This window comes from Argopecten irradians, chromosome 15, assembly GCF_041381155.1.
Source record: "Argopecten irradians isolate NY chromosome 15, Ai_NY, whole genome shotgun sequence".
NCBI lineage: Eukaryota > Metazoa > Mollusca > Bivalvia > Pectinida > Pectinidae > Argopecten > Argopecten irradians.
The window spans coordinates 30,897,084-30,910,964 of NC_091148.1; the positions used below are offsets into that span (position 1 = coordinate 30,897,084).

General features: G+C 35.7%; 1 protein-coding gene across 8 annotated transcripts in view; it reads left to right on the plus strand.

Moving 5' to 3' along the window:
• Positions 1-13,881, plus strand: part of LOC138308825 (alpha-(1,3)-fucosyltransferase C-like) — a 45,673-nt gene that overhangs the window by 11,267 nt on the left and 20,525 nt on the right. Inside the window, exons 1-3 of one of the 8 annotated variants that reach the window (XM_069249838.1) lie at positions 5,854-6,133; positions 11,365-11,451; positions 11,794-12,934. The exons of 3 other annotated variants lie outside the window; for them this stretch is intronic. In XM_069249838.1, coding sequence (XP_069105939.1) covers positions 6,126-6,133; positions 11,365-11,451; positions 11,794-12,934 — 1,236 coding nt within the window. In that variant the 5' untranslated portion in view covers positions 5,854-6,125. Of the gene's footprint in view, positions 1-5,853; positions 6,134-7,332; positions 7,884-11,364; positions 11,452-11,793; positions 12,935-13,881 lie in introns of those variants that run through there. 4 more of the 8 variants (XM_069249842.1, XM_069249843.1, XM_069249837.1 and 1 more) reach the window with 4 other exon arrangements.

The window sequence follows — 13,881 nt, forward strand, 5'->3', positions numbered from 1 at the left end:
ATTTTCTGGAAATGGGATACAGGACTAAGTAAACAACCTTTCAGTATTTTAAGTATATTTTTATTTTTTGCGCGTCGTAAACCTGTGGTGTATGTATCTTCATTCTTTCAAGCCACAGATAAGTTTCACGGTTTCTAATAGCGTGCTTAATATATAGTTTCCAATTCGATTTTGAATATATTGAACTTTTATTGTATCTCTTTTAGAGGAAATAAAGTAAGAATGAATGAACCTAAGTACGGCATGCTATAAATGGACCTCCTGGGGTCAGGATAAGGTACGTATACAGGTGTTGTTAGTCTGTGGTACACCTGACTGAACACATTGAAAGGGACCAATGTATGTCCCAGGGCCCAGTCTGACTAATATTAAGTAATTTACATAATCAATTCAATTCAATTCATTTTATTCCGAATGCAAACAGCATATAGGATTACAATAAACATACATATGACAATGTAACGACTTGTTTCGCTACGACCTCAGTCATTAGCGTAGAGTAAGAATGATACAATTAATTTGTTTTGCTCTGGGTTCGACTGCCGCGTTAGCTTGCAGATTCCTATGTATCGCTACAATATTCAAAGGTACTAGTGAGTATGGACAATGGACGACATCAAATTCATTTAACAGTTTATTAATATTTAACATGTGTAAAGGTGACAACAAGAAAATACCCGCGTGGCTCAGTGGGAAGTACTGTGAAATGGACAATTTTGCTGCTAATATTCTCACGTTTTCGCTACCAGAATTAACTCCTACCCATCAATGAAAGACCAAGGATTTATACGTGGCGCTACACACCGGGCCGATTATCGATAGTTTAACCTCCAATTTCACAAACACCGTTCTCTAGCGAAGATTCTCAAAATATCTCCTTAACGGTTAACCCCGAAATTCAACACAGGAGGCTCCCACTCTTTTCCAGCCTACCAACGGCTCTCAACACAAGAGTGAAGACTTTTAAATACTATCGAAACCCGTCTAAAAGCGAGACATGCCAAGTCCGACATTGCACAATTTCACAAGTATTTCAAACTCAAAACTATAGCAAAAATATCGACTGACAGCGAAAAATACACACACAGTAATGTTGATGCATTTCCATACTATACGATAACAGCAAATTAGGGAAAGGATGGGCGACAAATATATAAAAATTACATAGGTTTCAAAAACACAACCCTCACCTCTCAAGGCCCGGTAGAAAACTGAAAGCCTCGGCGCAGTCCCGAGATCTCGTGCACAGCAAATTCCCGCCAAAGTCTCGGTTAATATAATTTCCGCAATATATAGCAACGAAGCGCACCGCAGCTTCGTTACAACAACATATTGAATATGTGCAAAATGGCGGAGAACACAGCCAATGTAATACAACACAAAATATGATAAACATTACAAAAAGCATGTGTGAATATTAATAAGTTCGCCATATGAAAACAAAAAACAAAATTTATGTGTATCATACAGTTACAGTTAATTTACAATTGCAGTTTTCAAACTACATGAATTATAGAAAAGACAATAAGTATTGGTAATGAGAGATCTTGTGTGCAATTTGCTAAGATAAATTTGTTATAATTCATCATAACAAGCCCTTATGAAGCCAATATTTCGCAATATTAATCTTTCTCGTAATGTGAAAAGGAAAACGTCCCAATTCAAAATAAACCATAAATCATATCTGTGTAGTTGATCTAACAGTATGAAGTCCAATTCAAGTGACCATGGCAACTGCAGTCCTAGACTAGCGGTCTACCTTTCGAGCAGGCATATTTTAAGTGTACAATATACTGTACATGTACAGTAGTCGATCAAAATATTTCATTACACGTACTACATCTCAGTATATCCCATCCTCGATACTCCAGGGCTTCCGATCACTTACGATCTCTACACCCCTGGACTATCTCATAGTGAAATTGGAGGCAGCTCAGCGGAAAACATTTGACCAATCACAGGCTAGCAAAGATTTCCTTTGAAGACTACAGAGAGAGCGACGCCTAACATCAAAGCCACAGAGTCAACCACAGTGTACCGTTATACGGCTCTTTTGATGTACATCAAATGACTAAATTACCTGTTCTATTCTGTTGCCTCCAGTTTTACTATGAGATAGTCCAGGGGTGTAGAGATCGAAAGTGATCGGAACCCCTGGAGTATCGAGGATGAGTATATCCATGTATTGATCACACAGGTTTCAGCTGATTTTGTTACAACGTAACTCACGCGGTTTGTAATAGAAGGTGAGAACACAAGTTTACGACGCGCAAAAAAAAAAAAAAATACTAAAAATACTGAAAGGTTGTTTACTTAGCCCTGTATCCCATTTCCAGAAAGAGGCTCCCACTCTTTTCCAGCCTACCAACGGCTCTCAACACAAGAGTGAAGACTTTTAATTACTATCGAAACCCGTCTAAAAGCGAGACATGCCAAGTCCAACATTGCACAATTTCACAAGTATTTCAAACTCAAAACTATAGCGAAAATATCGACTGACAGCGAAAAATACACACACAGTAATGTTAATGCATTTCCATACTAAACGATAACAGCAAATTAGGGAAAGGATGGGCGACAAATATATAAAAATTACATAGGACTCAAAAACACAACCCTCACCTCTCAAGGCCCGGTAGAAAACTGAAAGTCTCGGCGCAGTCCCGAGATCTCGTGCCCAGCAAATTCCCGCCAAAGTCTCGGTTAATATAATTTCCGGAAAATATAGCAACGAAGCGCACCGCAGCTTCGTTACACATGTATCCCATAGACTCCGATCATCGATATTCCTGGAATGTATCCTTCAAAAACGGGGAACCAAAACGCAAGGACATATTATGTCCCTTTTGTATTGATTGTGCTTGATACGAGTCTCACAATTTTTATATTTGTAATCATGTAATTAAAACACCAATTTAAGTCTATGATTTCTGGAGGCGTATCCTAAATAAAAGATCAGGTAGCACTATATTTGTAAAAGTGAGTCAATACTAGCTGTGCGACAAACTTTCATACCGAAATATTACTATATAAATCTTTTTTTTTTTATATTTTACAAAAGATAATAGGGATGTAATATCTATGTAATTCTCAATTACCTCCGTAAATATTTTTTTTGTCGACTTATTAAAATACTCAGTTAAATGTACATTGTACGTAACATGAATGCCATGTATGTTCATACATGTAACTACATGTATGTACATGTAATTAAATTAATAAATGAATACCATCATATGTATTCGGATAATGTCATCATGCCGCATCAGTTATCTCTGTCGAGAATTTATTTTTCTTTATTCTTACTTCACTTGCTTTTTACATTATGACCTTCTGTAACACATTGTAACAAACAAATTTTGAATCTCGGAACAATTTTTTTAAAGTCATCATTGTTTACTACGGAAGCCTGTTAGAGTCACATTGAAAAAAAAATATGTCGTTATAACGACTTAGTATGTCGTAATAAAGACTTAGTTATGTCGTAATAACGACTTAGTATCTCGTAATAACGACTTAGTATCTCGTAATAACGACTTAGTATCTCGTAATAACGACTTAGTATCTCGTAATAACGACTTAGTTATGTCGTAATAACGACTTAGTTATGTCGTAATAACGACTTAGTTATGTCGTAATAACGACTTAGTATCTCGTAATAACGACTTAGTATCTCGTAATAACGACTTAGTTATGTCGTAATAACGACTTAGTTATGTCGTGATTACGACATAACTAAGTCGTTATTACGACATAACTAAGTCGTTATTACGAGATACTAAGTCGTTATAACGACATAATATTTTTTTTCAATGTGACCCTAACAGGCTTTCGTAGTACGGTTTACCGACTTTATCTATGTAACTTTGCCTTCCTTTAAACAAAAATGAGATGAGTCATTATTGACTTAACCTGACGAATAATGGATAGTTATCGTGGCAATGCGCGAGTGTTATGTAGTGTTTCTTCAACTTTTTTCTAAAATGGTGCATGTATGTCTGAAATTTCTTTGTCCGAATTCAAGCAATACTAGTCCGCTAAACCTGCCTATATCATTAGGCTTTTTTATTTTTATTTTTTTTGCCTAATATGTAGTCAGCTCGTGGTACCACTTAAAACGTGAAATCGTAGGACAGATTTGGCCTACGCTACTTCAGCGGCATATTTCTAATACATCGTCCATACAATGCCGGGGAAACGATACCTATTCATTAGGATCTTATGTACTCCACTCGATTTTCGTGTTCAATTTGAATGTTTGACAACATGTCGTGTATGTCGACCATGATTCCACTATAACAACTCTGAGTGACTGGCATTTTGTGTAGTTTTTAACTACATAAACACTACATACTTGATAAAATAATTGTTGACGAGATCAAAAAACGTTAAATGTTATAAAACGCGTTAAAATCTCTCGTTTCTGACATGAACGGACTTGCATAGTATAGGCAATCAAAACACTGTTCATTCTCTATGTATACATATGTGTTTCTCAAATATATATTTCATTGACCATTAAGTGTTTATAACGAATTTTGTGTCGTCTTTGTTATTATATTCTATTCCGGAACATATGGCTCTATAAGAGGCGTCTTTTTTAATTCACTGCCAAGGAGCGAGTCCACGACAATATATAAAAACGAGAAGTCCCGAGAGGAGCGAAAATTACTTTCATGTTCATGTATACATTGTAAGTACATGTAAATGTCCAACCTTTATATATTTTCCAAAACCGGACTTTAGCTGTGCTACACCATGTTAGTTTTTTTAGCTGTGTTACACTGTGTTAGTTATGACTTACCGCTTTTTACTTTAGACCACTGAAACGTCTAAAATGGTCCACGGACACCCTGTTAGGTTCAAAATCATATATGTATAAAATTGTAATCCATGTTGAAGCTACGAGAGACCATCTTGGAGATAAAACACGGCCTATATGGGAAGCAATGCAACAGGTTTTAGCTGTTTTTTGTAATATTGCAATAAGAAATATATGTAATATCAAGTAGATCGTTATCAAATAAGCGGACGTTTCATTCGAAAGTACTTTTTGACTTTATTCATGATTTTAGACCATATCTCTGGGATTGATAAAAAAACTAACAAAAATCAATACCATTACGGCACAGTAAAAACGATAATCACGTATACACTTATACATTATTTACAGTTTGCACTGACATGGACTCAATAACCATGCTTTCTAGTATTATCATTCTCAGTGTATAATGTTAGCACAACACGCGCGGCGATTCTATTGTTACGTGAATAGTCGATGATCATGATCCCACTTTTGGCGGAAACATATGGGTGACTCGATTCCAATCAGCTGTTAAATCGAATTCGTTGACGATGACGGGAGAGAAAAAAATATGTGTATTTTAATAAAAAAAATATGCAACTGCCGCGGGAATAAATAATATTCATTTACTTGAAAAACTGTAAATATAAGGAATAGATGTTTATTTTGTTGAGGTTGATATGAGGGTATAATGATTATGGAGCCCGTGTAAATTTCATGTAACCCGGCGAAGAAGCCGGGTTACATAATTTAAACGTGCTCCATCATCTTATACCCTCATAACCTCAACAAATAATGGAGCCCGTGTAAATTTTATGTAACCCGGCTTCGCCGGGGTTAGATAATTTACACGTGCTCCATTATCATTATACTAGTGGGGCAACACCTTAAGGAATGTTGCAGATGAAATGAGAGACGAAAAGGACCATGATAACTCGTGTCCATTATCATTATACACTCATAACCTCAACAAAATAAACATCTATTCCTTAAATAATTCCGCCAATAATTGCATCGTTATTTGTGACGTCACATTTATGAGTATGACGTTTACAAGCGTACACATGCGTTGATTTCGCTCGAAAATGATTCGCGAAAGTTTTTATCATGAACACCATTCACGGGGATCCACGTGTTGTTTATCGAAGAGAAGCTATGCAGTTTTTATGCCTGCAACAACGTTTGGGTTCTTTCCATGACTGGTTTTGTTTTTGACACGGGATATATCTGATATCGACCATAGCCAAGAAATTCCAGTCGTTTGGTCTCCAAAGGATTCCATATTCATCTGACACCGATACCCACTGAACTGGTATGAGACATGAAGAGGTACGTTTGTTTTTCAAAATACGATGTAAATTCCTTCAAGTATTTACTTATTCCTAAAAAAAATACCCGGTAAATTCCCAAGCTTATAGATCTATTTATATATATTAGATAATTTATTGTCATTAATATTCAATATTGGCAGATTATACATGTATCTCGATACCCTTAGCAATAAAAGAAAAGGGGGAGGGGGTGGAAAAAACGTAGTTGGTTACGGGTCTTCGCTGGTTGACTATATGTCACGCCCTGCGTTCTTCAGTTTGTAAATGACATATTACACATTTTTGAATCAGCATTTAAGTCCTGTATTAAATCCGACTATCAATGCACAAATATGTGCGTACTTTCAAAATGCTAGTTACAAGTTAAACTAATTTAGTTATTCAGCATCACTACTGACGTCGAATGCATCTAGGAGCCTTTTATTTGTCCTAAGAAAATGTGTGTAAAGAAGAAAGTGGAATACCAAACCGAAGGGGGAACCAAATGCGACAAAAAAATGTATAAAAAATGGAAATGTATATATATCAAAAGGATCCTTATTAAATTTTCAAAAGACGATCTCAAGGCAATAAAATACATGTTTTTGTAGAGGTTTTTGAGAGCTTTTAGGGGTCTGGGTGCACCACATGGTCAGTTGCCTTTCTTTTTTGTTTCAGTAAAAACATATCTTAACGATAGGACAAAAGATGTTAGAAATTATTGTACATGGCAAAAGGCTCATGATTATTTTTTTGATTTTTGGAAAGTGTTCATATTAGAAAACAGGATAATAGTAATGATTCCTGGCAGCGTCTGGCCATAGACAGACCACTAGATTTCTTTTTCTTCATTGTTCAATATATTAATAACGAAGATTGTATGTGTTAAGGATCTAATCTGACAGATAATGCATAACGTAAAAACTTATATCGTTCAAAAAGGTTCATATTCATTTTTATTAGTCCTATAAAGACCTATAATAGGCGGCCCGAAAACCCCATACTTTTCTTTGCCTCTATAAATATTCAGATTTTAGGCATTGCAATTCTGTAACTTTATATTCAAAATATGGCATTAGATGTCAAAAATAATATACTTACATGTTAACATGTCTTCAATTATTTTCTTGAAAAAAAATGTACATGAAGTCCTAAGAAAGCAGGATTTATTAGCATTTATTCGAGATCTTCTGGGGGCCCAGACCCCCGCCCTTCTTCGCTTTATGTCCCTGTAAATATTAAGAATTCTGTAAGTAACAAAATGGGAAACATTAAATTAAAACTTAAAATAAAAAATACGACACAAGACATGAAAACCAGAAATAAACATCCATAAATGGCTTCATTTTCTGGAAGATGTTTTCGTAAAATCCTCAGAATGTAGGATTTTGCACCATTTATTCGAGTGATTCTGGCGGCCCCCAGAACCCTCGCCTAATTTGCTTGGTCCCACGCCCCCTCTAACCTCAAAAACTGAATCCGCCCCTGAATTTGCATGTATATTGTATGTATCACTTGAATTTATGATATGGATTAATGTTATAACAATACTTCAAAGTCGTTTGGGTTCCGAGTTGCATTTTTTTTTCGAATCACTCAGTTTGAATTTCTTGGCCATGCATCTTTAAAGTGTTTTGTTTTGTTAGAGTAATCTCCCTTTGCACACCGTGGCGGAAATGACAACAACTCCAGAACTTGTACCAGTTAGCATCTTCCACAGTTGAAACCACATTTGAAAATGTGTTAGTAACTTTAGTGTAAGACAAGAGGTAAACACGATTTTAATTCATCTTGTGACATGCAACTAACAGAAAAATATTTTTAAGTATGCCTTACATAACTTAATGGTTGGTTATAATGTTGTGCAACGTTACTGTACTGCACAGGAGTTTGACGTTTGTTTAGAGTACACTCAGATTTTTGTGTTATATCTCCATAACATTAAAAAATCCATTCAAGTTAATCCTTAAATATTTATACTATATTATTGACAGAACGTCAAACTCCTTAGGTTAAAGCTTTTAACAGTACGTCAAGCTTCACCTTGATGATGTCTATTTGACGATTACATAACTTACGGTAGACTCCAAACCATTTCAAATGTTTGAGATAGTGTAATAATTCGGTCATTACATTACAATTGATCTACTGGTACATTACATTACAATTACAATATCTCGCTACCACAGGGATTAGGAACTTGCTATTTCATATTGTCTAAGCCACGGGGATCTGAGTTACAGTAGTCTACATACATAGATAATACACCATTTTGAGGTGTTTTCGGGATCTAGATCAAAAATCGGTAAAATCATACTTTATACGTATATAGTACTAGAATCTATGTAGAGTATGATTCTTACCGTTTTTTTTATATATACCCCCAAAACATCTAAAATGGTCTTTTCCGTCTTTTCATATTACAGAGTAAGCTCCCTTGCTGATAGGTATCGATTGTTACGTCATTATTTTATGAGCACAATTCACGTCGTTTTCTCCGAAATGTCTGACGTTACGCTCACAAACACATGACGTCACAATCAATACCTACCCGCAAGAGCAGATAACTACTCTGTAATATGCAAATACAGAATAGATTGGCACCCTGGTGGGTCCATAATTATGAAAACTATAACTGAATCTCAGATCAGTGTAGACCCTGCGACTTAAAACACCATAGAATGTTCATTTTTTTTAAACATCTTTTATTTGCCTTTTGATATTGGACAAAGAGGATTGGGTACACATTAACAGCTATGGTCATGTAAGGACGGCCTCCCATGTATGCTGTGTGTTGCGTGTATGTTGTGAGAGACAGCGGTATATCAATCTGATTAAAATCATATCTTCGATTACGCTCTGATACCCTACGCTCCAGTACTGGAGCGTAGAGTATCAGAGCGTAATCGAAGATATGATTTTAATCAGGTTGGCGGTATATTCATGTTGTGTCTTCTTGTATAGTGGAACTATTGCCCTTTTTATAGTGCTATATCACTGAAGCATGCCGCCGAAGACACCAAGCAACACACCCCACCCGGTCACATTATACTGACAACGGGCGAACCAGTCGTCCCAAACATACATATTGAAGGCTAGTGGCTGCTTTGTAATACACATAACGATAATTAGTTTTAATCAATTAACTTAAATTGAAATACCTGTAATATTGTGATTGTTGACAGTTGTTTCACGATGAATTCATATTTCAAAATAAAAGTTATTATCCTTACTATGATGAAATTTCTATCTCAAAGAATATTTTAAATATATAAATCTATATACAAATTTATGTTACACTTTAGCTTTGAAAATAAAAATTAATTTTTAATTTAATTAATACAAATAAAAGTGTCACAACAACAGTGTTGTTTCCAGTGTAGATTTACACAAGTTCGTAAAGGTCTAGGGTCTGCGGTGGCTGAGCGGGACAGTTGGCAAGTACTGACCGTAGGTCGGTAATTTTTCTCCGAGTAATACGGCTTACACTTCATTGGTTATTTACCAGTTCAATTATCATTAGTTCTATAATTTTAATTGTACATTCTTGTATATATGTATCAATAACTAAACTAAATCTTTCATGTCACATTCTAAAATTTGTCATAATATACATCTTATTGATTTTTCTTCAAAACAGGACACCTTCTTAAATAAGTAAACATATTGTCATGTAGTTTTGCAAACAAAATACAATTAAATATTCAAACTATTTACAAAATCTGGTGAGGGCTGGTACATTATGTACACGTAGCTATTACAACAAAATTTATACTTCTATATCTTAGGATATAGATTTCACAATGTATAGACATTTTATTCATTCTTTACTTCACTAATCGGTTGGGTAATAAAGGAATAAAATTGAATTACATGTATTGGTCTAGTACCTGTATACCCAAGTCAGGATGTTAGTTACAGGTAATAAAACAATTCATGACCAGTGTGGCGAAATAGTATCTTAACCCAATACTGCCCATGGGTTCTTCTCCCAACACCAACTCTGGGTATAGGGTGGGGTGTTTTCATAGGGGTTAAGGTGTGTTGAAAGGGAGTCTCAAAATGGATCACAGGTAAATCAACTCACCTGGTAGGTGATCAGCGAATCAGTAACTGTCAATTATTGTCAAGCTGTTGCAGAATACATTTTGTTGTTATTTTTCACCTTTATAAATGTAAATATTTAATAGAAATAATGTAACTTGCTTTAGTTTTTAGATTTATATTAATAAAGACTTTTAAAACATCTGTAGTAAAATTGTCCCATTTATAGTTTCTTATTGATTTTTAACTTGGTTAATTTTAGTTATAGTGTAATGCATATAATTTAAAGTGAATTGTCGCGCAAAGAAAACCAGTGTAAATGCGTTCTTTGGCCTTCCAAAAGTCCTTACATATCAAAACGGCGACCCAGTTTTACTTACGTCGTCTAGTTTTGACCATTGAAGTTATGGAAAATCCCCGTGTAAATTTAGCATATTTTTAAAAATAACTCTTTGAAAGCGAGGCTGCATTGAAATGTCAACACAGACATAGCCAACCGGGAGGACATGTTAGGATTCCCATAACATAAATTAACTTCTTTGCACGAAGAGCAATTTTTACAGGAAATTTTATTTTTCTATTTCAAAAGAACTTAGATTAGATATATTATCACCATTTTTACCGACTTTAGCCTTCCTTTGCTCAACTTTTCACTTTAATTGAAACATATTTTATGGTTGAATGACAAAAGGATCGGGCACGAGTTACATCACCTCATTCAGTCCTTTTCTTAATAATACAAAATGATATACAAACATCAGATGATGACGACAAAATACGACAAAAAATGTAAAATAAAACTTTTTTGGAGAGGAGAGAGAGGGGGGAGGGGGAGAGTGAGAAAGCGTTGTGAAAAGAGATGTAGAGAAAGAATGTGATATATTTTTTCACACGAGTTACGTCTAGTTTACATAAAATCAAAATATATTACTAGACCTTATAAATTGAGTACAGAAAGTTCAGAATTTCCAAGTAAGAATACTCGTAAATATAGTCCCTTTGGACTATACCAATAGTCCCATACCGGAGCCAAAATTCATCATTCGAAGGCGTTGTAGCTTTTAAAAATTAATAATAAACAAATTGTCACCTGGAAGGCTTTTGACAAACAAACTGCATTGTCTGTCATTATATCACTGTTTAATTTCCCTATTTTGTTTGAGAAGCTAATACTTATATAAGGAATGTTTTTACTTTTTTAAACAGGGTATGTCACCGTCTGAAATCGTACGCGTACTTCCGGTGTATCTCGAGCTTAGACTACGTCATCATGGCCACACATCGTGCTCCCAGGTAATGATTTAAAATACATTCATCAATACCAGAATTATCTCTTCTTCAACTGAAAAATCGTCTGTCTGTTGGGACTGAAGTTAGTATCAGTCTAGCTGTTCTATAGTTAATCGATGAAGGTCGAGCATCAGTACAAATCTTCCGTCTCAGTAGACGAATCATCTCCTAAATCATCGAACGCACATTGTCAACAAGAGACAGGATGAACGAGACAAATTTAATTACTGAACAGATCACATTGAAAATATTATTCTCACATTGTGTATTAACTGAAATCTGGTAAAATTATTATATGTCGTTTGATTTATTCTTATTTAATGTTTTCTTTTTAAACCCCGACAGGTTTTCACCAAACGCTTTGAAACTGATTATTATCATTGTATTGATGACGTTGTTGTACATCGGCGTGATGACGTCATACTCGTGGCTGTGTTCACGTGATGAACGGACTTGTTATGGACATGTTTCCTCGTATCCATCGTTACCAGTTCAACTTTATCGAAAAATCAACAGCAAGAGATATAAAATCATCGACAGTGATATCAGAATACATTACTTTAACCCTAACAAATGGACTGGACGAGAAATATTCAAAACGTGTTCCCACAAATGTTCTATAACGTTTGGAAGGCATTATAAGGAGTACTCCACAAGTCAATATGTAATATTTGATGGAAGTTACAGCCTCCCCAGACACCCACCACATAAACCAACTGGTCAAACGTGGATTTATCATGGCATGGAGCCGCCATTTCTTCAACCAAGACTGCAGAACTGGAGGCGGAAGTTTAACTGGACAATTTCCTACAGGAGAGACGCTGATTTTACTCATACTTACGGCACAATGTTATTTAAACAAGTAAAAGACACAGAGCGGATACTACTCAGAAGTCATTGGGAAGAAAAGAACCAGGGAACTGCTTGGTTTGTGTCTCATCCAAACGTCCCAAGCAGACGAGACCAATTCACTGAGAAGTTACAGAACTTCACTAATGTAGATATCTACTCGAGAACTGGATCTAGGAAATGCCCTACAGACAAAATAAAAGACTGTGAAAAAATGCTTAGTGATAGATATAAATTTTATCTCTCGTTTGAGAACTCTCTTTGTCGTGATTACGTCACTGAGAAATGTTTTAAGATTTATTGTGCACAAGCTGACGTCATACCCGTTGTTAGGGGCGTGGAGGATTACTCCCTGTTTGTCCCTCCTCTTTCCTACATAAACACGGCCAACTTCAACAATATCTCAAGTTTAGCGGCATTTCTGACAGAACTTGCTAAAAGTAAAACTTCGTTTGAGAACTATTTTCAATGGAGGAGATACTATTACAATGTACCAACAGGAAGTCGGACATTTTGTCAGCTTTGTGCCGAGGTCCATAGAGTTCCAGTCAAACAAAGATTATACGATGATCTACATATCTGGATACACGGCGACCAGAATAATTCCATGTGTCGTCAGGCTTCCGACAATAAATAAACGTATTATGATATAAAGTTTTTTTCCCTCATTTTTCATCGTATTCATCGTGTTCAGTTCATATGTTTTTTTCCCCACTCATGAAAAATCTCCGAGTTTCCACCCCTCTCCATGAAATATATCTGTTATTCATCAAGAAACAAGACATATTCTGCTGTTTTTAGGTCATCTGACAAAGTTTACATTTTACGTCGCTGTCCTGGGTCTATAGCCAAAGCTTACATTTTACGTCTCTGCCCTGGGTCTTTAGACTAAGTTTACATTTTTAGGTCTCTGCCCTGTGTCTTTAGACTAAGTTTACATTTTTACGTCTCTGCCCTGGGTCTATAGACTAAGTTTACATTTTACTCCGCTGTCCTGTGTCTATAGACTAAGTTTACATTTTACGTCTCTGCCCTGGGTCTATAGACTAAGTTTACATTTTACTCCGCTGTCCTGGGTCTATAGACTAAGTTTACATTTTACTCCGCTGTCCTGGGTCTATAGACTAAGTTTACATTTTACGTCTCTGCCCTGGGTCTATAGACTAAGTTTACATTTTACGTCCCTGTCCTGGGTCTATAGACTAAGTTTACATTTTATGTCTCTGCCCTGTGTCTTTAGACTAAGTTTACATTTTACGTCTCTGACCCTGGGTCTATAGACTAAGTTTACATTTTACTCCGTTGTCCTGTGTCTATAGACTAAGTTTACATTTTACGTCTCTGCCTTGGGTCTATATACTAAGTTTACATTTTACTCCGCTGTCCTGGGTCTATAGACTAAGTTTATATATTTTACGTCTCTGCCCTGGGTCTACAGACTAAGTTTACATTTTACGTCGCTGCCTGGGTCTATAGACTAAGTTAACATTTTGCGTCTCTGTCCTGGGTCTATAGAATAAGTTTACATTTTACGTCTCTATCCGGGGTCTATAGACTTAGTATTACATTTTGCGTCTCTGTCCT